Here is a 23761-nt window from a genome sequence, read left to right as displayed (position 1 = left end):
TTTTATAAAATGTTATAAAAAATGAATAAGTTATAATCAAGTGGAGTGAGTGGAAAGACACAACACATTTACACGTGAAGCAATATGTTTCACAACTAAATGGGATCAGCTGCTCATCAATGGTGACATTAGGCCCAGGGATGTAAAACAGGGGGAGGTGGTGCCCACACTTATCCCACACTGTCCTGATGGCAGCTAGCTTGTCTCTCTGCCGTCGAGCTGGTCTGTCGTCTTGGTTATCAAAACGGATAATCCTGGAAATTTTGTGGAAGTTTTCCAGAGACACTGATGCACGGAAAGGTTCTTGCCGGTTTCTGCATCCCACAGGATTCTGTCGATTCCCCTTTGGACCTGAAAACTCCTGCAAGGATAAGAACCCCAAAGTAGGCCTTTGGGGTTCCTAGATGAATTTGGTCCATCTCCTTCCACCTCTCTCCAAAAACACACCTTCTAGATTACTGCAATCCAGAATAATTTTCTGGATGGAATCTGGGATGAAAAGCTCAAATGAAGACTTGATGTCCTGCACATGAGTAACTGCCAGCCGTGTTGGCCCTGGCTTATCACAGTAACAGCTCTGCAGGGTGGCTCATTTCTTGGGCAAGAAGACCATTCAATTTCACCAGTTATTGACATCCATATTTCTTCACTTGCTGTCTGGTGGGCTTGTTCTGGTCCTGGAGCTGGCTGCAGATGGGGTGCTCGTCTTCGTTTTGTTACTAAATGGTGCTCAACCTCATCCTCTTCTTCAAAGTCACTGTCAGACTCTGAATTTTCAGAAATGTGAAATGTTCTGAAACCTCTTTGTCAACATCATCATCCGAAGCCCCTCTCTCTTCCAAAATCAATTGGATGGCAAAGTCTTATTTATAGTATTATGCCCCTAATTTGCAGGTGGGACAGGGTATGAGAAAATAAAATTTGGATCCCTCAAGAAAGAGGGTAAAATGTGTGAGATGTCAGAGCAGACGGTGTTGATAGTTGAATTTTCAACAATGTTGCAACTTTGTGCGGGAGCAGGAGGGGAAGAAAACACTATCAGCAGCACCAGAAAGGAGGAAGACAGAGTGTGGGAACACAGGACCTACACTTTCAACACTTTTATTAGACCTGGGTCCAGTGGACCCGAACACCTTGTATGTAATGTAAATGCGTGGGGGGAGGTACAGTATGCGGTCATTGAAAATTAGTTTGGATTTATGTTCTTCACAGAAAATAAGCCAAAGCCAATGAGTTTCAGGTTGAAAAAATTATTGTTTAATTGTTCTTTTGAAAAAAACTGAAAACGGGTCTCACAGACCCGAACACCATACAAGGGTTAAAACAGGAGTTATAGGAGCTCCTCTGTTTGAGCGAGTCATATAACCTGTCTGTCCTGTTGAGCTGGAGCACCGTCTTTCCACCTGCCTAGACATAGTTCACTCGTTAAACAGGAACTTGGCAACTTAACTATCCTGTTGTTGTTGTTAAGTTAGGTGATTGGGCCAGCTTCCAGTGATGCAAAGACGAGCCTGTGTGAAGCCTGAACAAGATCCCAAAAACAACAAAAAGCCATCCATCCCAAACTTCAGGGACCCAATCCCAGCAGCCCCAGGCTGAGGCGTGTTCCAATGTTGTATATGTACAAGGTAGACGTATTAAAAAATACATCTTTAGACATGTATGACACACAGAGAGGGTTTCACAGCATAACCAACCATGGACTTCTGCTGTTGTGTATGTGACTAGTATGGCTGTAGGCCCTTATTCTGAACAAAAAGACTGGAAAAGAAAGAAATAACAGTACAGTTAAAGTTTATTTTAGTCTGAACATGAATCAGAGAAACACCAATAAAATGTTGTTATTATTGCATAGACCAGATAAGAATCCCCCGTGTCTTTGTGGGGGAGAAGCAGTCGAGTCGGACACCTTCAGTTTAGGCAGGCGAACGCACACATCACATGTAGACAAACATTCATGAATCGTTGAGTGCACACTGATCACTTCATGTCAGATGTTGGAGGATCTCCAGCTTGTGTAACACTGACCGTCTCCATGGGAAACGGTCACAGGAAAAAGGCACAGTTCATCCAGACCAATGTTTCAAGTCACTGATTGGCTCCTCCGGTTTGCAGCCGTCTGTAAGGTAGACGTGTTCTCTACTCGTCTGCATGACAGAGTAACTGCAATGTTTCAAATTATTTCATACTTTAAAAATAAATACATAAATCCTTTATAATGTCCATCCACATTTATACCCCCCCCCCCCCAAAGCAGTGGAATGAATATTAATTTAATGTGAGAGCTTGAGTTACAGCACACAGCTGCCTGTGGAGGCGGCAGTGTGCTCGTTTGCTTGCTGCATCCGCTCACAGCTACTGCAGACAGCCTTGGAAGAACAGGGTGTCACCCGGGCATTTATGTCTTATGTATCGATTTGCTCACGATTCATTTTGGTTGGTGCAACACAATTTGGTGGCCACATTTAGACAAAGCTTTCTGCTGTTGGAGGAAAGCAGCAGGAATGTGTTTCAAAGCCTGGGCTGGTGGGACTCTGTAGTCTGTGTGATGATTTCATTCAGTGGGTAAAAAGGCAGCCATCAGGTCAGCCAGCTCCTCTGTACTCAAACATCTTTGTCAATTATCTGTATGAAGGCGCGCGCACGCACACGCACACGGTATAATCAGTCACACTGATACTGACACAAAATAAATGCTCATCTCAAAAAACCGTCCAAGTGCTGATGGATGATAGTGAAATATGCAAATATGAAATAAGTTTTCAACACATGTTTAGTTTAAATGTGAAGCAGACTGACAATGAAACATCTGATCTGCTGGATTCAGATGTTTAGCTCCAGTCTCTGCTGAACGACTCTCTGCTCAATCACACATACAAGCTCCACTCAGGGTGAACTAATCGCTCAGCTGCTCGGACTGAACACTTAGTTTCTCCATCTCTCAGTCTGCTCGTCAGCGCGCACACACACACACACACACACACACACACACACACACACACACACACACACTTTGCTATCCTCGTGGGGACATCCCATTGACATAATGCTTTTCCTAGCTGTATAGCCTAACCCTTTACACTGGTATCATAGACGCTTTAAATTACAAGACTACTTTGCAGACGATGACTTTCGTAGCGAGCCCGTTGTCTTACCATCGGTTTGGGAGCTGGAGTGGGGAGCCATGATATACCCCTAATTAAAGATTGTGAAATTATGTAGTTTTAGTTCGTATTATTCTCCTGAATTAGAAGAAGGTGGTAACTATTACAGTTATTAGACTGATTTGTATTACATTAGACTGCTGCTTCAGTGTGAATGAATGATATCGTTTATACTGCTGAGTCATAAGAAATCCTGGTTTCAGAGTCAGGACCTGCTGTTCTGATAGCAGAGGAGACAGAGCACATTCCACGGGAGCTTCACCCCCACCGTTGTTGAAGGCAGACAAAATAGGGAGCAGCCAAGGCCATAAGTCAGGCTCGCTAGGAGTTAGAGAGAATGTGAATGTTTGGGTTTTTACGACTAGGTGGGGGCCAACAGAGGCTAGAAGAGTTTGAGTCACCCTCCACCAGTTTGAGATTTGCTGTGACCCTCTGCATGCATGTCTCCCCATCCGGATGGTTTATGCTCAAAAGTGTTGAATTGTATGGAATAAAGCACTGTTGAAGGAGCATTTATACACCGAGTAGTGTCCTTCCTTCAGCCCAAAGATCGAAAGAATTGGGAGGATTTAACAACAGGGAGACTGTCCATTCATTACACAAGAAATACATCGCTGCGAAACAGCACGATTATCTGCTAAAGGACACGAACTATTTTCTGCAAATGATTCGCTCCATAGCAGATAACACGTATATACAATAGATATCGAAAGCTTGTTCACTAACGTAAACACACGGATGCGTTTGAGAGGCGTGACGAACATCTTTCGGCGTTACCCAAACGCTGTGCGTCCTGAAATCCTCCAACTTCTGGAGATCTGCCTTACTGACGATACGTATCATTTACAGACTGAACAGCCCTGGACCAAAGACATGCACCATCTGATGCTAACACCGATATGAGTGAGTGGGAGGCGCTGACCAAATGCCCGCTACAACCGCCCTTTTATTTTCGGTTTTTAGATGACATCATAGGCGCATGGCGAGGACATGTTTAAACAAGTTGTAGACAACACACGCCATCAGTCTATAAAAGCTCAAACAGGAACACGGCGAGTCGGAAATAAACTTCCTAGACACTACGGTCTTTTTTGAAAATGAAAAGGATTGTAAGAGGTTGTGGACTAGGGCACATTTTAAACCCACGGATACACATGCGCTCCTACACAAATTAAGCCATCATCCGCCACACACATTTCAGGGAATAGTAAAATCTCAGATATTGAGGTTCTATAGAATATATAGCAGGGAGGCAGCTGCCATATTGTTCAGAAAACAAAGAAAAAACTATTCAGTGTAACAAGTGTGGGTTGATGTATGTGGGGCAGACTGGGGCCCACTTGAGAGCGCCTCTGCAACAGCACCTGTATGCCGTCCGGATGGACCGCGTATTTTACTGGGCCCTCATTCTAAGGAGCACAGAGGGGGCATCGGTAATCATGGGATTGGAGGCGAATCCTGGTTGGTTGGTCGGTCGGTCAGTTGAAAAGGATGGAGAGGGGGTGGATAGATTGAATGCTCCGTTAGGCCTTAATGTGAGATGCGGACTGGACATCCTTTTCTCCTTGGTTTAGAGGACATCATATATGGGTCGAGTGTGGTTCTTTGTAGTTGTCTCTTGTTTGGTTGCCTAAGGTATTGTAAAGTCTGAAAATAAACACTAAGAGAGCCCTAAACAGACATGTTGAATGTCATCCCAAATAAATAAATAAATAAAAGGTTAAAGGTTAGCATAAGTGAAAGAAAGTAAACAGGCTTTCGCCACGGAAACTGCAAGGCAGCATGGGATTGGCAAATACGGTTATGAATACTAATCGTATGTTGCAATTTCTGGTAATTTACTAGTTGCACAGTCTTAAAATTGTACACTGATATGAAAAAGTCAAATTGACACTATAGAAATGATCCCCTGGAGGCTGAATCCCCTCCAGAGTGGTGTTGGGAGACCTGACTTTCGAGGAGAAAATAGAAAAATAAAGGTAGAATATAAGCGGGTGAGAGTCGACTGTTTGTTGTAGCATACTTTGATTAGAGACCACAGCAGGTCTTATATGAAGAAAAATGGGGGTGATGGAAAATATCAGCAATATATAAGAATGGCATTCATAAGAAACAACGACGAAGAAGAGGAGCATGTTAACAGGAGGAAGAAGAACCGGTGGGAATCAGGATGCTGCAGCCGATCCCAGGACGGTGCGCCTAAGTTTTAAGGAAGAACTGAGTCGTAACTCCTAAATTGAGTGTGAAACATGCCCTCAAACGTGTGGGGACCCCACAAGTGTAGTAAACCTCCAATCACACACACACACACACACACACACACACAAAAAATTCTCAAATTTGATTTGTTAGGAATTTGTGCCAACCAATCAAGCTCAGACACACAAACACATTTAATACTTGCTCTGCAGCACAGAGGGAGGAGGGCTAATAACGTACCATTGCTACTGATTGTTCAGCAGTTTATATCAAGTCTAAGGAGCAGCCTGTGTGCGTATTGTACATTTATAGGAACAAACATCAGCTGTGTGTCTGCTTGTCAGAGCTCTTCAGTAATAAGTCATTGTGCGAGGCGAGTGCAGGCAGTCTGACATCTACCTTCTACTTACAGTCTACTCTGGCGCATAAAAAAGCGAGTGGACATTACTGAGCTCAGCCTGTGGATCCACACGCCTGCGTGTGAGGCTCTAATCGCTGTGGTGTGTCCTGGAGTCTAAGGAGCTTGGAAAGAAAAGCGTCTGGACCTCTTTGAGTTGCTTGAAGACGTTTCACCTCTCATCAGAGAAGCTTCTTCAGCGAGGGAGGATAAGAAGGACAGACGCAACAACATTGTCATCCCCTATGTAGCCGGCGTATCAGAGAAACTCAGGAGAGTTTTCTCCAAGCACGACATCCCGGTGTATTTCAGACCCAGCAACATGCTCAGACAGAAACTGGTTCATCACAAAGACAAAACCCCAAAACACAGACTTAACAATGTGGTGTATGCTGTGTAGTGCAGCGAGGAATGCCCAGACCTCTACATTGGAGAGACCAAACAGCCACTTCACAAGCGCATGGCACAACACAGAAGAGCCACCTCCACAGGACAAGACTCAGCAGTCCATCTGCATCTAAAGGTCAAAGGTCACTCTTTGAGGATGCCAACGTTCACAGTTTGGACAGAGAGGACAGATGGTTTGAAAGAGGAGTGAAAGAAGCATCTATGTCCACTGTGAGCGACCATCTTTGAACAGAGGCGGGGCTTATGACACCAACTCTCTGCCATCTATAATCCAGTTTTGAGATCCTCCCCAGACGCCTTAACGCCCACTCACATCCTGGGCCATCTGACCTCAGGAATTCGCATGATAAGGTGGGGCCAGGTTTCACAATGAACACACCCGAAACTCTGGCTGATTGGGACCCACACCCAGTTTCCCACCTTGGCTCAGGCGATTAGAGGATCATCAGGGGGTCCTTTTGTCCCTCTGTGGGGGGAAACTCCCACTAGGTTTATATCTGGGACTCTCCACCATTTGACCTTAGAACTGAAGAAGCTTCTCAGATGAGAGGTGAAACGTCTTCAAGCAACTTAAAGAAGTCCAGACGCTTTTCTTTGCAAGCTCCTTTGACTACGATGACCTGGATGACTGAGAACCTTCACCGACACATGTCCTGGAGTCTGTGCCACCGATCGGTGGAGAGTCCGTCTCCGATTGCGCTCGGCTGCCGGGCAGAGCCTTCTGCTCAGAGTGCCGCCTGGAGACCAGTTTATAAAGCCCAGCAAAGAGGAAGATCGCAGAAATGACAGCAAAGTAGGCACCGTAGATGAAGAACTAAGGAAGGAAACAAAGAAGTTATCACATCTACATCGTGGAAGCTAAATAAGCACAACACAAGTTCTACATTTGTTATACTTCCTCACCTGAGTGAAGACTTTAAGGCCCAGGACAGAGGAGTCCACCACCACCAGCGTGAGCAGAGACTGCAGCAGCAGAGCCACAAAGGTGTTCACTCCAAACACCAGCGCATACCGCTGCATGTTCAGGCTGGCCACAACCTGATACCTGAGGGAGACAGATGAGTTTGAACAGACAAGCAGTCGCAGCGTGTGAGCAGTAACAGGAAGTCAGATGGAGAACAGTCTCCTCGTGTTTGCACACATGCACTTCTACAGTCAGCAGTGCTCCCACGCATTCAGCTCAATGTGCTCCTTATTCCAAACAACAATCTTCCCATGTCCTGTTAATCCCTCACATGGATTCAATTTCTGCTTTTAAATTTCCAGTAAGCTGTGCCAGAACTGCTTCATGGAATAACACTAATGTTTGCACTTCTGCCTGAAACGAGCCATGGAAGTGCTGCCGTCTCGGCCTGGTTTGACTTCTGGATCATCGCCGCGCGTGCACTGGACGTCGATACAGGATATCATGATACAGGATATCATGATACAGGATATCATGATACAGGATATCATGATACAGGATATCATATGTGGCTGGTGATTGGGTACTCACGTGGCCACAGTGATGAGCAGCATGTACGTGGTTCTAAAGAGAATGTAGAAGCTGTATGACAGCCAGATGTGCTCCGTGTTCATGACAAACACACACACAGCCATGAGCAGGGAGAGCACACACAGAGCCAACTCCCCCCACAGAGCCCAGGTCACAGGCAGGCAGCCCACCAGCAGCGCCGCCAGAGCCCCTGTGGACGAGAGGAACACAGAGCTGCTGTCAAAGGTCAGTCACGCTGGGAGAGTGTGCTCACGTCACAGCTTTACACAGTCTGCTGTGACGCAACCAGAGCAGCCTCACCGAGGAGCGTGGACAGGGTCTCTACATAGCCGTTGTAGATGATGTTTTCCTTGGATGGAAGAATGTGCTCCCACAGTGGCTGAGAATAGTTGATGATCTGGAAGTAGCCACAGGTGGCCAGAGCCCACCACAGCGACCAGGCCAGCAGGGTGCGACACCTGTAGCACTGCACAAAGTCATCAAACAGCATCCGCAGGACCGCCACGAGCCCCCTGCTGCCACTTCCTGCCTCAGAGGACCTGGATGCCTGCACAGACAAATGCAGACGTGTGACCTCTTCACACAATCGTACAAACTCAGAATCTCTCATCACAGCCGTGGCCAGATACGGCAGCTTCACTCACCCTGGAGATATCCGGCCTGTTCAGCGGCACCCTGCTGTCCGAATCCTCCGCCTTCTCCATCCTGGTGGCGGTTCTGCTGCTGCTGCGGGGCCTAGCCTCCTCTGCTCCTGCACGCCTGTGGAAGAACAAGCTCCTCTTGGGCATGGGGAGAAAGCAGGGCACCAGAAAAGCCACAGAGGCTGACGCCAGTGTAATGATGACGAGGTAGACCTTGTCAACTTCGGCCACGGATACCAGCAACTGACCGGTCAAAGACCCAGCCGCTGATCCGAACAAAGTCACGCTGCGGCAGTAAGCAGTCACTCTCTGGTAGTGCTCCGGCTCCACCACGCTGTAGATGTAGGAATAGTAGGCCACCTCTGAAGCTGTGGACAGACCGTAGAAAAACTCCAGCAGCTGCATGGCCAGCATGCCCTGTGCCCTCCACAGCATGACATAGGTGACCACTAAGCTGCTGGCCTGGAGCACCAACACCGGCTTATAACAGAGGAAGTCAGTGGCCAGGAAGATGGGGAACAGCAGGAACAGATAGGAATACGTCCATACTGGAAAGATTTCATTGACAACCTGCAGACAGAAACAGTCACCGCATGGATTAGAGCTCCTTTCACTTTCCTTTGCATCAATAAATGACAAGGATGCTGTGCATTTGAAACCTGTCAGTGATCTTGCTGATCTCCTGTGCAGCTATCCTGCTCAGCACCGTACGGACGTGTGGCTCCGTTTTGTGAACATTAAACCTAACGTTAACGTTTTAGTTGAGGAATTACAGAGAGGTAAACTTACCTTGCAAAAACAAAAAAGTCTGCTCATTAATCGGCGTTACTTAAATAGCTAAGCCAGGCTCGGGGTACGACACGGTCGTCCCAGCCTTTGGACAGCGCAACAGTGGGCACATCCAAGCAGATTCAAGGTTTGCTTTCTGAAGGCCTGCTGAGAGCCTCAGCATTGTACAAGTAATTATTTAAGGATTAGCCAGAAATTCTGGTTATTTTTCAGGGAGATTACTCCGTCTACAGCGAGGGTCTCTGGGATTACTGCTCCAACACTGAGATCGCCATTTTCAGTCTTTCCTGCCTGACGCTGTACACTGCGGCACCATGCAACATCCCTGCGACAGCACATTTTGTAATAACTGTCATACTGCAAATGCAACAGTTCTTACGAAAAACAAACTGCGAAACATAAACCACACGTATGTCTGAAGGTTCTCAGTCATCCAGGTCATCGTAGTCAAAGGAGCTTGCAAAGTCCAGACGCTTTTCTTTGCAAGCTCCTTTGACAATAAACCACACGTACATGCAATAAAACAAAGTATTTTCACTTTGATATGACACCAGGACATGGTAAACTTTCAGAATCAGTCTCAAAAAACCTTCAAAACAATGCTAAAAGTAAGTCGTTTCTTATTATTTAAAGGTCCAGTTGCTGCCAACAACCAGCCCAGGCTCTCTCCTGCTGGGCTGACCCCAGCTCCACCATCTAGGAGGAGCCAGTGGTCTTTGTTCTGCTCTCCAGGACATTTGATGTGATCCTGATATTTGATGAGGGAGTCAGAGTGTGTAACAGCGGGATGAAGCAGCTACGTGACTCCATCCTTCAGACAGAGACACACAGGCAGGCTGAGCAGCTGATTAAAAGCATGTTACATCACATGTCTTGAGCCCCACGCCAGCAGCCCCCGGCCGCAGACTGGGGTGAGCTGGTCCGGGACGCCCTTTGTATCTCTGCTGCTCTCATAAACTTTAGTTTCTGCTTTGCTGATCTTTGCTGTTTATCAGCCAAATGACACTAAATGACGGAATCCTGATTAAGCGGGTTGCTGAGTGAGGAGGTTTTGGGGGTCCTCTGCGCGTGCCCGGCACCGCCTGTCCACAGCTTAGCTCCAACTTACTTCACGTGAACATTAACAGAGTGTAAACGCACGCTGATGCTACAGAGCGTGACGACACAACTAAGACGCGCCTCAGAGTCGCTGTTGCTAACAGCGAGCTAGCTCACCTGAGTCTCCGTCAGGTTCTTGTCTGGTCCCATCAGGTAGGCGGTGATGAAGGGCTCGCATGGCCGCATGCTGGTGAAGAAGCCGTAGACACAGAGCAGCACAGTGGGGAAAAACACCGACATGTCTGAAGCAGCATGACCTACGCCGGTCCTTCTTCTACTTCTTTCTTCTTCTTCTTCTATCTTTTTATGGCGGTGCCAAACAACTTCAGGTACATTACCGCCACCTTCTGGACTGGAGTGTGAATCGCAACGCCGCGTTTATATGGACAGCTACTGCCCCCTGCCGGCCTGAAACAGGCTTTTCACACAGTTGTGTGACGAACGCTAAAGATGCAGGTGAAACTCAGAAAATCAGAATATCGCGCAAACTTTCATTTATTTCAGTAATCCAACTTAAAAGGCCAAACTTATATATGATATGAGACTCGTTACATGCAAAGTGAGATATTTCAAGCCTTTATTTGTTATCATTTTGATGATTGTGGCTTAAAGATTATGAAAAGCCCAAATTCAAGAGCTCAGAAAATTAGAATATGGTGAAAAGGTTCAATATTGTAGGCTTAAAGGGTCATTCTTTAATCAGCCAATTAATCCATAACACCTGCAAAGAGTTGCTGAGCCTTTAAATGGTCTCTCAGTCTGGTTCAGTAGGAATCACAATCCTGACTGCTGACATGACAGTTCCGCAGAAAACCATCATTGGTGTCCCCAAAGCGCTGTACAAAGAACACTAATAGAAAGCTTGTGGAAGAAAAACTTCCACTGAAAAGAGAAAGATGAGCGACATGAGACGGAACAAAACAACACCTCAGCAGTGCCCCAGGCTGACAGCATCCATGCCACGCTGCACTGAGGCAGTACTGAGTACACATGCAGGATTAGACTTTCCAGAAGTCTGACATTTCTCTATTTAAAATCCTTGTTTTATTGATCTCATGTAATATTCTGACTGTGACTTCACCACAGTGAGGCGCAGACGGGCCAGTGATGGAAAATCTTAGATGCTAATCTTTCTCCCTCAGCCAGGAGGCTGGAGACAGTTATCAGTCAGATGCTGCTATGGCAACAAAGGAGTGGCTTAAGCACGTTGAGGTCATGCAGAGAGCAAACGTACAAGCTGTAGGGAGGGAACGCCATCAGCTGTTAGGCCTCAGAACTACGACCAGGACACTTTGTGCTGGCTTTTCCTTCACCTGTAACCTTGCCACCTGCAGCATAACGTGTATCATGAAGGAACATTTTTAGGTTTGAGATGTTTTACTTACCACCGCCCCTCCCCAGCACCAATAAATACATCCATAAACAGCATTTTTCTTGCAATATTTGGGAAACTCTTTATTGATAAATGTACATCTTTCTGAAACGGTGAAGCCTCACCACCAAGCAACTTAAATTAGAAGACTGGGCCAACAGGCACAGATACAAAGAGAATATTTGATCAACCAACACACGAGGAAGCAAGCTGTGGATTACTGAAGCAGATGCTTTGTATGGATGAGTGCTGCCACTGTAATGAGCCAAACATGACAGGTTACAGGAAAAATGGACGTGTAGTTAAACTGCATCAGTGAGGCTGCTCTGCAGAGGTCACAGCAAACCTCTTCAAAGGTCAGTAATACATTAGACACAGAGTTACATCTGACAACAAATCCTCTGAAGCATCAATTAGAAACCTGCTCACAACTGAAGACCGACACAGAAACGGGATCAGCACATTCTCAACAAACTGAGGTTCAGCCTCGATTCCCGCAGAGAGCGTTGGGATGGAAGCGAGGACAGCTGACGGGAAACATCCGTGCTCCACGAGCTTCCCTCGACGCCGCCGTCGAGACAAGGCTGCTTTATTATTTGTAGCCATCCAGAAGTTGTTGGGCTCCTGCTTCAGTTTTCCTGTGTCTCAGCACCCACTGAGCTGAGACACAAGTGGGCAGACATGAGCACGAGTGGATGCAGCCGAAGCTGCTAAACACAGAGTTGTTTCCACAGGCTGGTGCAGCCAGAGAGCAGAGTGAGTGCTGGACTGATGGAATCGTCTACCACAAACTCGCACCAAGCAGCAGTGATTTCAAGCTTGAATGTGACAGTTTTAAGTTCCTAACTGCAGGATCGCCTCCATGATGAAGAGGAGGATTCGTTTAGTTTCTCTAAGGTCGGGGCTAAGCAGCGCAGCGCTGTGGGAGGAGCAAACCTGATCTTACACCAACACATGAATGAGTGTCAGACTGGGAACTAAAGCAGCACACATCAATCCTTCCCTGCAGCAGGACATTGCTTAGCTTCTGTTTAAACACTCCTAATCACACTAACCATCAATAAGCTTCACTGTCCCGCAGAGACATTGCAGGTGCAGTCCAGCTCTTGGGTGATGAGGACCTTGGTTACCGAGGGTTAGACCTCACCTCTGATGTGTTTAGCCAGCTTATCACAGAGACAGAACTACACACAATGTATCTGAATTTATGCAACAGAGCAGGGTAGCTGTGCCGTTTGCATGACAGCATCCTACTCTGTGCTGCATACACACAGATCAAACTGATGCTGATCGGGTTTCTCTGGGTTCAGCAGAAAACAAGCACGTGTCCTAATACGTCAGCCCGTTCTTTTAAGAGACAGCGTTTCATATCCTTGACACTTCCACACAAAGCATCTTAGAGTAGCACAAACATTCAGCAGACCAGTTGTATTGAGAGCGGAGACCATCTCTGGTATTTCCCGTGTGCACGTGGTGTTGCAGCAGAGGCACCTACATGGTAAAATGTCTCGTGTAGTCGTATTCTATCGTGGGAATGACGGCCTGCACAAACTTGAGGAAAATCAGAAGATACCTGAAAGCATCAGTTAAGGAAACAGAGGTGGGGGTAGAGCGACCACCTGCCTGACCACGAACACTCGCTGCAGGCCAGCCGCCGAGTGCTGCTCTTCCTGCCTGGCTGCAGCCGGCTCCTATAAAACATCGAAGTGCTGATACGTCAATGAACTGCTGGTGTACAGAGGTGAAAACATCCATCCCTGCTGCTTATCCTGGTAAGCCTGGCACCTCCTCAGGCAGCTTCTTGGCTGGTCTGGAGAGATGCTGTTAGGAGCCAGCAGAGCGACACAGGCTCTCTGTGCTGCCTGCCCTTTGGCTCTGCTGCTGACCGGAGCTTCCCCTGCTGGGTGCTGCTGCAGCGCCCACACCTCCAACAGCTCTGACACTTTCCTTTTGCAAATAGCCGAAAATACACAACATGCCCAAAGTTAAGCTTCTCAACGGAGCCACTTTCCTTTCATTGCGTCGCTGTGGTGACGCGTGACATCATCAAAGGATACATATGCACTCCCAGCTCTCCTCCTCCTTCTGCCACAGTCTCAATGATCTTTTTCATCACTTCAGCATGCCTGAAAGCAAAGGTCACGAGTTCAAAGGTTAAAGGTTCTTGTCAAAAGGTTTGCGACACAGACATCCTTAAACACGACCACGGTTCCTTTATCTCAGCGGAGACGCAGAAGAATGCGACTCGATACCAGCACCAGCTGACTCGCTATTAATGGTCATGTGATCACTCAGTACTGTTGCAGGGGCTCTGCCTTACAATAACATCTGCGGTCGGTATAGAAATCAAGTTGAACTGAACACAGAAGTGAGTTGAACGTGTGAAACAGGTTTTGGGCTGGAGCAGCAGCTTCTAGTGAAAACAGGAAGTTAGTGTGTGACAACGTTTGGCTTCTTAGAGCGCAGTGAAGAAGTCACAGTGCAAATCAGCATCACCGAACCCACCACAGTGTCATCCATCTTTTCCCGATTCATTCATTCAGCACAATAAGCCTCGACACCATCACAGGTGCAGCTGTGTGGTGGGTCTGCATCTTTCAACGCGACAAACGAAACTCTCACCTGCAGGGGTGAACCGAGCACATGGCAGGTGGAGGAAGGTGGGGGTGGTTCTCGATGGTGACCGTCTTCTTCACGTGGTCCTGACTGATGTCCTCGTACATCTGCTCTACAGTGAGCGGCTGCCTGTCCTGGGAGACAAAGCAACAAAGCTGGTCTCAGTTTTGGTTGCGCTCCTTCTCAACAAGAAGCAGCAGACTGCAGATGTTCACGCTCGGAGTCTATCGACTGCTTATCATCTCTATACCACGAAGAATAAAGTTCATACTTCATCATATCCAAAGAGCCAGAGTCGAGGGGTCTGGTAGTATTTATCGTATGTGATGTACAGGTCATATGTTCTCGTCTGAAGAATGGCGTCTTCGCTGCCAGGTTCTGCTTTGGTTTTAGTTTCTGCTATTTTGCTGGTGTCCAGGGTTGCCTAGAGACAGAAAACAAGAGTCAGGCCGGAGTCGGGCGGATGATGGCCGAGGTCAGACAGCGCTGCGAGCGTACCTCGTCTGTTTCCAACAGCCCGCTTTCTTCATATTCTGAAAAGACAGCAGAGTGTGAGGGCCGATCTGGGAGCACATCCAAACCACAGAAAGACACGATCAATACCTTCCATATCTGCCGCTTCTCCGTCTTCATCATCCTCATCATCACAGCATGCTGCAGACGGGGCATTCATGTTCTTATCCTAGAAGAGTTCAGATTAAGAGCACAGATATGTAACCGCACAATCAGACACCGGAGACGCAATCGATGGCATCGAGGCTTTTATGATGGTCCACCAATCGCAAGGAGCGAAACTGAGCAAACGAACCGTTTCATTCACATCTGAGCAGTAATCTGGGAGGAAACATCCCTCCGTCACGCACGCCCTCGGTCCTTCAGCCGAGGGATGGAACTATTAGAGCGGTGGAGGATTTTACATTCATATTAATTAGAAATCAAACCTTGTTGTTGTCCAGTGAGATTTCCTGCACAGCATCTGTGACTCCTAACACACCTGCACAGACACATTCAGGGGATCTTTACTGACACCTGCACAGTCATCAGGAAATACTCAGCACACGTCTGATATCACGGCCACGTCATCAGAATGAGATTGATCAGTGTGATCGTATGTGAAGCATGTAGCCCACTCCAGTATGTGACAGTGAACCACGACGAACAGTTAGCTGTGCGTGGGTACCACCAGCATCACACCTGTGTTGTGGTAGGTGTCCACCCAGCCCCCGTCTCCATCGTCCTCCTCGATGATGGCCTCCAGCTCATCTGAATACTCCATCTGCTTACAGCGCTTGTAACAGGGCACTGCACACACACACACACACACACACACACACACACACACACACACACACACACACACACACACAGCAATGACACTTTGAAACACACAAAATTATTTGTTCACAATATCATCTTTAAAAACTTCAGTCCTGTCCTGAACTTTAAGGCACTTGAGGTTCAGTCTTGTGTCACTAAACACTGAAGCAGTGAGTCAGACTTGCTGACTGAAATTCCTGAAGTCTGCCTCTCACCATTGCGTGTCAGGAGAAACTGTTTGTCCTGTGGCAGATATGGCTTCACCTTTGCTTCTTCTCCAGTGGCCCTGACGGGAGAGAAAAAACAGATCATTTGCTGCCGTTTTAGCCCGGCTCAGGTCCTGAGACCTCCACCCTGGTTACAAACCACAGTTTATTACAGTTGTTCTCATCTTTCTGACAGTGAAGAACATGGACTGAGCTTCTGGTTTGGAAACATGAAGTCTAACGAGGTCCTTCAGTCTAAAGAGCACTAGATGTGGACCAGCTGTGGCTTTGGCTCTTGAGTGAAACGGCTTTGTGTCCTCAGTTTGGGTCTAGCTCGTGGCGATGCTGCATTTCACAATGGAAGATTATCTGTGGCATGAACTCACATTAACTAACAAGCTGTCAATCACAAGCCATTATCACTGACCGTTAACCGATATCAACTTCATGGCTTCAAATCAAGCCTCCAACAGGGGAGGTCACAGTAACTACATCCAGCTTTTACATTTGTCCTGCATTTGACATGCAAAACATAAAAAACGACCTCTGTTCTGTGGCAGCAGGTTTCAGTGTGTGATGATGTGCCATAATGACACAAGCTGGGTTTCTCCGTGTTGCATCACAACAGCTTCTTCCATTGTGCTGTGAAATCGCTCGGACACATTCAACACTCATGCAAGCTCTGAGGCCGCATCCTCATTTTCCACACAAACGTTCCTGTGAAAGCTGTCAGCACAGGCAACATTAATCGTCACCACACTGCAGCAGGACGGACAATGTTGGCGACACACTGGTGCAGCGGTAACACTGCTGCCTCCCATCAAGAAGCTCTGGGTTTGAACCTGCCAGCTGGTGGCTAATAAAGACTGAGTCAGAGAGGCGGAGCAACATTTCATCAGCAGAGCAAGTCCACAGATGATCAACACTTTGTGACTAAAGCAAAGGGGCAGAAAGCTCTGTCATTACTACTGAAGACGAGGACTGCAGCCAAGCTGCACAGCTGTAAACAAGGTTATGACAGCGCCCCCCATCACAGCAGCACCTGGGTTTCATTGTCTTAGTGGAGGGTGGGGGTGACGTTGCACTGTGTGGTGCAATCTCACAGTTTCAGCTCCACTCTGTGCATCGAAAACTTGTTTGGACAGATTGATAAAGACTGCCAACTCTGCGCTCTTTGACAACTGCTCGATGGACTGAATGGGACCGTGTACCACAGTTTCCAGGAGCTCTAACAATCGAGCCCGCACATGTAAGGATATCGCACATACGTGTTCTTTGTATGATCTTTCCTTTTTTAACGTACGCTGATGGTTTGGTCATTCTGTCCCCCTACAGTGCTGGTTTGCAGCAGTTACTTGGAGTTTGAGTTAGTTATGGTGCCCAGTATATTTCCTTTAACCCTTTGTGGTGATGATGATGATGAAGCATGTAAGCATGAGCACAGATGATGGGAAAGCGGCCCCTTTTCAAGCTCTTTGTATAAACGGCTCATTTGTGGTGTTACTACAGTAAAAAAAAGTGCAGGTTTTTTTTACATTTTCCATCTGCAGGTCAAACGTTTGTCACAGGAACGACGTGTATAAATGTGGCGTCTGAATGAGTGGAGAAACTGAGCTTTGACCGTCGGAGCACACGGAGACGCGCGCTTCCAGAAACACTGCACCAAGCGTCTAGTTTCGTCTTTCGTGCGTTTCTTTTTTAATGACACGGACTCGTCGTGTTTGACATGAATTAAGCCTCTCACCATTTCCATGTGGGGCAGTGATGAACCAGGTGATCTCCAGCTGCTACAAACTGAAAGACAGACAGACAGAGGAGCGGACAGGTGAGGCCCTGAGCAGAGCCGCGGAGGAACAGTGTATGCGGGGCTGTGTCGGTCTCACCTCCTCCGGCGTGAGGACTCCCGTCTCTTTGAATCTCGATTCCTGTCATTAACAACAAAGCGAAAGCTGTTAGTGCTCCGCTTCACTTCCGGTGAAGCAGCTGCGTGTCAAACATTTCACACCGAGAGCACAAATGAAGCCCCGACGTCCGAGCGGCTACAGCTACCAGCAGCTAGCTGCCGCGCTTACCTTTAATACCGGGGTGAATAACTCGGCCACCCCGAGGGCCGTGCCCTTCACCGTGTTGATCACGTTCTGCATATCGGAGAATCCTCTGGGATCTGAACCTTCCTGTCAGAGCTCCGACTATTTTGGCATAGCTGTTCACACTGCCAGCTACACCGAGTCACATGATTCGCCTATAAACTTCCGCTATACAACTCTCGCGAGAAGTGTAGGAGTGGCTTAAACGTGCGTGAAGAGCGAAACAACCGCGTTTAGATCGGTTTGTTTCAGCGTCGGAACCGCTGCGGTGAGCTGTGCGTGAGCTCCGGTGCGGTCACACCGCAGACTTCGCCTTCAAACCACGGCGGCTCGCGCTATGTGGAAACAGGTGAGCTCGCTGCTGTGGAGGGCACCGGTCCCCGGACTTTCACCGGCGGTCACGGTCCGATCCACGTCCCACGGACCCAGCTGCAGTGTGTCCGGGAGGGAGTGGGTGAGGCCTAGCGGCTTTGATACGGGCTTGAAGACTTTTAACAGCCTGAGCAAACAGAAGGAGCCCCTGATCCTGACAAGAGAGGGGGTCGCGACCTGGTACGGACTCTGACCACTGTGCTGCTCATGCCGGCACACGGCGGCCTAATAACCCACTTATGTGTTACATCTCAGGTACAGCTGTGGACCCACCGTGTACGATCACGCTCACCTGGGTCATGCAAGGTAACTATGGCAACAGTAGGTGAGGCTATGGCGTGCAGGTAAACTGTGTGTGTGTGAGCTCTGTGGGTTTGTTCCGTCACAGCTCATACGTGAGGTTTGACATCCTGCAGAGGATCCTCAGCAGACTGTTTGGGATCACCGTGATCCATGCCATGGTCATCACTGACATCGATGACAAGATCATCAGAAGAAGCTGGGAGGTGAGGCCGTCCTGCACCTGCTGGCTGCTGCTCTGTTCTCACCTGCTGACGTCATGTGTTTCATGTGGTCCAACAGGAAAACGTTTCCCCAGCCGCCGTCAGCGCAGTGTACGAGGACGAGTTCAAGAGGGACATGCTGTCGCTTAAGGTGTGAGCTTAGACCTGCAGCAGATCAGCCTGCGTTACAGCATGCACAGGATAAAAGGATAGATCTATTTCATGAAGCACTGCACAATTTTACCTCCACTCTGAGTTTCAGCGTTTGTAAAACCATCCTGTTCATGTATAAACACGTCTTCATGTTGTTGTGTTGAGGTGGTTCCTCCTGCAGTGTATTTAAGGGTCACAGAGAATGTGCATCATATCGTTGCCTTTATTGAGAAGATCATCAGAAATGGACACGCTTATGCCACGAAAGAAGGTAAATATCGAGGAGCTTGTTTTGTTTGGTGTTTTTGGTCGTCTGAAATGCTGGAGGTGTCACTTGTGCACTGCTTTGGTTGCAGGCGATGTGTATTTTGACATTCAGTCCATTGGTGGCAGGTACGGCAGGTTTGTGGGAGCTGTGGATCCTCAGGGAGAGCCCGGTGAGTGTTGGTGTGAGTTAATCCTTTCTTATTATTTCTGTTTCCATGTCGATGTTAGTGAGACGCCCGAGTTTACTGACCGCAAACTCTACGGCTCTGCAGGCTCCTCAAACAAACGGGACCCGAGGGACTTTGCTCTGTGGAAACCGTCGAAACCTCGAGAACCATACTGGGAGTCCCCGTGGGGCAGAGGAAGACCGGGCTGGCATATTGAATGTTCTACCATTGCTAGGTTTGTTCTGTTTGGTCATGAATCCCATTAACGCTTGGGAATTCTTATCTTTGCCCAGTTACAGACAGACCTCAGTAAATGAGGCGACTTTTACTGCGGTGATTTGTTTCCTCCGTGGCATCGTGAAGTGGGCGACTGAACAACCTGTGGTTTCTGCATTTCCTCAGTTTGTAGACACGTTTTCTTGTTGTGGGTTGATTACAATTCTAAATTGGAAGCCAGTGTAGAGCGGCCAACAGCAGGGACGTGTGCTCCTTCTGTTTCGTACCGGCCAGCAGACGAGCAGCTGCAGTAAAGAGAGGCCTGGTCCAAACCAAAGAACTGCAGCAGTCCCGTCTGCAAGTACTGAACAGATGAACAACACGTTCAGACTTTAGCTGGAAGGTTTGGCTTTCCCTCGGCCAGCTGTCTCAGATGGAACAAGTCAGATTGAACTTGTGTGCTCACCTGCCTACAGTGTAAAGGACAGAATAAGGTACACAACAAGGTTTTAACACTTGTCTTACAATGTCAGGATAAAGGACCCACAGCAAATTTAAATCCTTACAACTGTAAGGATATCTGCTGTCCTCAGGGGATGTACTAACAGCTGAGATGAGTCTGCGCCTGCTTTAAAAGGAAAACCTGCAAAAGTGAAATGAAAGGTTATACTGTGAAAAAATAGACCCCAGTGTTAGCAACTGTTAGCAACACTGACTTCATGTTAGTCCAGCAGTGATGTTTGTTTCTTCAGTCGAACAGTTGAATGCAGGATTTAATTAGCCTGAGTTTGAGCGCTGATGAGTTTCCTGTTCGTGTGCTTTCAGCTCCATGTTTGGGGGACAGTTGGATGTCCACTCTGGAGGGATTGACCTGGCTTTTCCTCACCACGAGAATGAGATCGCTCAGAGTGAGGCGTATCACCAGTGTGGACAATGGGCAAACTACTTCCTGCACTCAGGTAAAAGCCAGACGTGGCTCGTGCCTCGTGCACGCTCTCTGGAAAGCAGACGCTGTCTGAAAGTGTTTGGGGGTCATTCGTGTTGCAGAGCTGAGTTTGGGAGCAGCTGTGTGTCGTGCTCTGTTCAGCGTGTTGTTGCTGTTTTTAGGGCACTTACACCTGAAGGGCAGTCCAGAGAAAATGTCTAAATCTTTAAAGAACTACATCAGCATCAAGGTACAGTCCTGCTGACTCCTTGTCTTATTTGTGTTATTGCATTAATACCTGAATGCGCTATGCTGTGTGGAGTGGGTGAAAATGATCACGTCTTCGTCCTCGTCAGGATTTTCTGCGGTCTTATTCTGCCAATGAATTCCGGATGTTTTGTCTTTTGAGCAAATACAGATCAGGTGAGGCACACGATTAGGTTTTCCCAGTCTGATACATGAATGCATTCGTTATTGGAGTTCGAGTCGCATAGCTGCGATGTTAAACTGCACTTCCTGTAATGTCTCCACAGCTATCGACTACAGCGACAGCAGCGTGCTGGAGGCTCGCAGCACTCTGGACACCATCTCCACCTTCTGCCACGATGCTCAGGCCTACATGAAGGGTCAGCTGCAGTGTTCACACGTGCAGGAGGATTTGCTCTGGAGCAGGTGCCCACTTTCTCCTCCGCCCATGGCCGAGTGTCCTCCTCATATTTCTGTCTCTCCTGTTCCTCGCACAGCTGTAATTAGCTGAAGCAGTGAGGACAGGACAGATGCTAGTGCCGGCAGCAGTCATGCATTCTGAGACGCTTGCCTGCTACATTCAGCTGATGCCTGAGAGGTTCTGCTCCGTCTACAAACTGTCTTCCTGTGTTTTTGTACTTTTCAGGCTGGCTGAGACTAAATCCACTGTGATGTCCACTCTAGCAGATGACTTTGATACACCGAGAGCCATAAGTGCTCTGATGAATCTGGTTTATCACGGAAACTGCCAGCTTCAGCCTGTTTCTACGGTAACTGTCTGACAGGTTTGATGTCAGTGTGTCAGTGATGTTGGTGGAAAGTCCCAGTTAGCAGCTGGGTCTCCACCAGGTCTGGCAGTATTGGCGCTCTGGGATCATGCTGTCGTATGTTGGGTTACATGTTGGTCTGAAGAGCTTTGAGTGGTCAGAATAGACAAGCTTCAGTTCCACCTCTGTCACAACAGCTGGACAGTCCCACTGTTGTGAAATCTGAACTTCTGCCAGCAGACGTCGGGTTAGGTCAGGGGTGGGGAGCTCCGGGCCTTGAAGGCTGGGCTCCTGCAGGTTTTAGACGTGTCCTTGATCCAGCACAGCTGATTTAAATGGATAAATCCTCCTCAACATGTCTTTAAGTTCTCCAGAGGCCTGGTAATGAACTGGTCATGTGATTCAGCTGTGTTGATCCAGGGTGAGATCTAAAACCTGCAGGACAGCGGCCCTGGAGGCCTGGAGTGGCCCACCCCTGCACTAGAGATCAGGAACAGGAGCTATGACAACAGTGTGGTCAGTGAGCAGCAGCGATACTTGTTCTAAGCGTATTGCACATTCAGACACGAGCCTGTTTCTGTTCAGCCTGCTGGGGCGGCCCGCAGCCCCGCCGTGTTCGGAGCAATGGTCACCTACGTCAGAGATGTCTTGGATGTGTTTGGCATCGACCTGCACACTAAGGTCAGCACTTTTTCACTGTGATGTCCCTTCAGCGGGCAGCATGACACTGAGGCGTCTGTCAGTGAATCATGATAATAATCCTTGATTGAAGAGGTCTCCCGTGTGTCTCTGTCCTCTGAAGGAGGCTGAGGTGCTGAGCAGCCGAGGCAGTCTGCAGCCGGTTGTGGAACAGCTGACTCAGTTCAGGAGCAAAGTTCGAGAGTTCGCGCTCGCTCGGCGGGACGGTTCATCCACAGGATCCCCGAGCAGAGCTGGACTGCACCCTGACAGACTCCCTCTGCTTAAAGCCTGCGATGCCCTCAGAGAGGACCTGGCGCCCCTGGGTGTGCTGATAAAGGTACGACGCACAGAAGGTTAGCTCAGTGCATTTCCTGTTTCGGGCTACACTGGTGGGATTGTCTTGTGTTTTCAGGATAGAGGAGCCACCTCCACGTGGGAGATCAAAATGAGCGCGAGAGGACAAGGACCGGAGGACAAAGGCGAGGAGACGTCCAGCTGAAGGTTTTTTCATTTCTAACAATGATTTGAGCTTTGTGGACTCGACGGAAAGACTTGGAATAACAAGAAAACAGCACGATGCCATAAAACAGAAGCTCAGGGTGCTGGACTCTTAGTTTGTTTCCTGAGCCACGTGCTGTACCTGCCTGTCACTGTGGCTCCACCTCTCAGTCATGTTACAGGCCTCCTTTATTTTTAAAACCCGGTGGTTATCCAGTACTGGACTAAGTCTGAGCTGCTGTAATGCTCACAGTTGGCTGTACCTGCAGTATCATCAAGGTTTGATACCCACCTCACCTTAATTCACCCCACAAGGCTGATGCTCACCATCCTACAGCACCAGGAGCTGCAGAGGTCTGGCAGCATACCCCACCACCACTGTATTTGGCATTGATACATTAAAGTTTTGCTGAAAGTACTGCATTGGTCCTTAAACTGCGCAGTCTCTTTATGGATTCATCTCTGAGTACACGGTCTGAGAATAACGAGAACTTCCTTCATGAGTAGCACACGAAGCTTCTGGGTAGTTTAACCATTACCAATCAGAGCTGACACAAATGTGTGGAACAAACTGAATGCAGCACACGTAGAAAGCCCACCATAAATATACCCAAGTGTGGGTCTAAGGAGCTTGCAAAGAAAAGCGTCTGGACCTCTTTGAGTTGCTTGAAGACGTTTCACCTCTCATCAGAGAAGCTCCTTCAGCTCTAAGGTCAAAGAGGAGTAAAAGAAGCCATCTATGTCCACTGTGAGCGACCATCTTTGAACAGAGGGCGGGGCTTAACACAACAACTGTCTGCCATCTATAATCCAGTTCTGAGATCCTTCCCAGACGCCTTAACGCCCACTCACATCCTGGGCCATCTGACCTCAGGACATCACATGACAGGGTGGGGCCAGGTTTCACAATGAGCTCACCTGAAACCCTGGCTGATTGTGACCCACACCTGTTTTCACACCTCGGCTCATGTGATTAGATGGAGGATCGATCATCAGGGGGTCCTTTTGTCCCTCTGTGGGGGGAAACTCCCACCAGGCTTAAATCTGGGACTCTCCACCATTTGACCTCAGAACTGAAGAAGCTTCTCGGATGAGAGGTGAAACGTCTTCAAGCAACTTAAAGAAGTCCAGACGCTTTTCTTTGCAAGCTCCTTAGACTACGATGACCTGGATGACT

The 23761-nt window shown here is 48.1% G+C and overlaps 3 protein-coding genes across 4 annotated transcripts; 1 reads left to right on the top strand and 2 right to left on the bottom strand.

The window, feature by feature from the left end:
• Positions 1-5539: 5539 nt before the first annotated feature.
• slc19a2 (solute carrier family 19 member 2) lies at positions 5540-10492 on the bottom strand. Its single transcript, XM_085399066.1, has 6 exons — positions 10309-10492; positions 8308-8874; positions 7964-8210; positions 7664-7853; positions 7072-7213; positions 5540-6982 (listed from the first exon to the last, which is right to left on the bottom strand). The coding sequence occupies exons 1-6, from the start codon at positions 10429-10431 to the stop codon at positions 6779-6781; spliced, it is 1473 nt and encodes a 490-aa protein (XP_085255192.1). The 5' UTR covers positions 10432-10492; the 3' UTR covers positions 5540-6778.
• Positions 10493-11619: 1127 nt separating this feature from the next.
• Positions 11620-17982, bottom strand: atg3 (autophagy related 3). Its single transcript, XM_085399067.1, has 12 exons — positions 17775-17982; positions 17586-17627; positions 17447-17496; positions 15712-15782; positions 15374-15481; positions 15121-15173; positions 14783-14861; positions 14678-14712; positions 14451-14603; positions 14186-14313; positions 13621-13689; positions 11620-13136 (listed from the first exon to the last, which is right to left on the bottom strand). Exons 1-12 carry the CDS (start codon positions 17844-17846, stop codon positions 13055-13057), a joined length of 942 nt encoding a protein of 313 aa, XP_085255193.1. The 5' UTR covers positions 17847-17982; the 3' UTR covers positions 11620-13054.
• A 4-nt stretch (positions 17983-17986) lies between these two features.
• On the top strand, positions 17987-23003 carry cars2 (cysteinyl-tRNA synthetase 2, mitochondrial). 2 transcript variants are annotated; one of them, XM_085399064.1, is made up of 15 exons: positions 17987-18341; positions 18417-18467; positions 18550-18667; positions 18744-18815; positions 18983-19088; positions 19174-19254; positions 19357-19486; positions 20293-20426; positions 20575-20642; positions 20749-20815; positions 20926-21064; positions 21285-21408; positions 21991-22086; positions 22208-22423; positions 22499-23003. In XM_085399064.1, the coding sequence occupies exons 1-15, from the start codon at positions 18127-18129 to the stop codon at positions 22583-22585; spliced, it is 1704 nt and encodes a 567-aa protein (XP_085255190.1). In that variant the 5' UTR covers positions 17987-18126; the 3' UTR covers positions 22586-23003. The 2 variants fall into 2 exon arrangements, with proteins under 2 accessions (XP_085255190.1, XP_085255189.1); XM_085399063.1 differs by having other exon boundaries at positions 19174-19266.
• Positions 23004-23761: the final 758 nt, after the last annotated feature.

The sequence above is a fragment of the Rhamphochromis longiceps genome, linkage group LG23 (genome assembly GCF_057381845.1).
Source record: "Rhamphochromis longiceps isolate RC_006_pf linkage group LG23, R_longiceps_female_GT1.1, whole genome shotgun sequence".
In the NCBI taxonomy this organism is placed as follows: Eukaryota; Metazoa; Chordata; class Actinopteri; order Cichliformes; family Cichlidae; genus Rhamphochromis; species Rhamphochromis longiceps.
Note: the sequence above shows the minus strand (reverse complement) of the source record. Positions and strands in the feature narration are given on the sequence as shown.

Excerpts from the sequence above, each read along its gene's own strand:
- slc19a2 (XM_085399066.1), bottom strand. The coding sequence starts at position 10,431 with ATGTCGGTGTTTTTCCCCACTGTGCTGCTCTGTGTCTACGGCTTCTTC. Across the intron at positions 8,875-10,308 it reads AGAACCTGACGGAGACTCAG|GTTGTCAATGAAATCTTTCC; the intron begins GTGAGCTAGCTC and ends TTCTGTCTGCAG. Across the intron at positions 7,214-7,663 it reads CTGCTCATCACTGTGGCCAC|GTATCAGGTTGTGGCCAGCC; the intron begins GTGAGTACCCAA and ends TGTCTCCCTCAG.
- atg3 (XM_085399067.1), bottom strand. The coding sequence starts at position 17,846 with ATGCAGAACGTGATCAACACGGTGAAGGGCACGGCCCTCGGGGTGGCC. Across the intron at positions 15,174-15,373 it reads GGACACCTACCACAACACAG|GTGTGTTAGGAGTCACAGAT; the intron begins GTGTGATGCTGG and ends GTGTCTGTGCAG. Across the intron at positions 13,690-14,185 it reads TGCTCGGTTCACCCCTGCAG|GCATGCTGAAGTGATGAAAA; the intron begins GTGAGAGTTTCG and ends CTTTGCTTTCAG.
- cars2 (XM_085399063.1), top strand. The coding sequence starts at position 18,127 with ATGTGGAAACAGGTGAGCTCGCTGCTGTGGAGGGCACCGGTCCCCGGA. Across the intron at positions 20,427-20,574 it reads AAACTACTTCCTGCACTCAG|GGCACTTACACCTGAAGGGC; the intron begins GTAAAAGCCAGA and ends TGCTGTTTTTAG. Across the intron at positions 21,065-21,284 it reads GAGGATTTGCTCTGGAGCAG|GCTGGCTGAGACTAAATCCA; the intron begins GTGCCCACTTTC and ends TGTACTTTTCAG.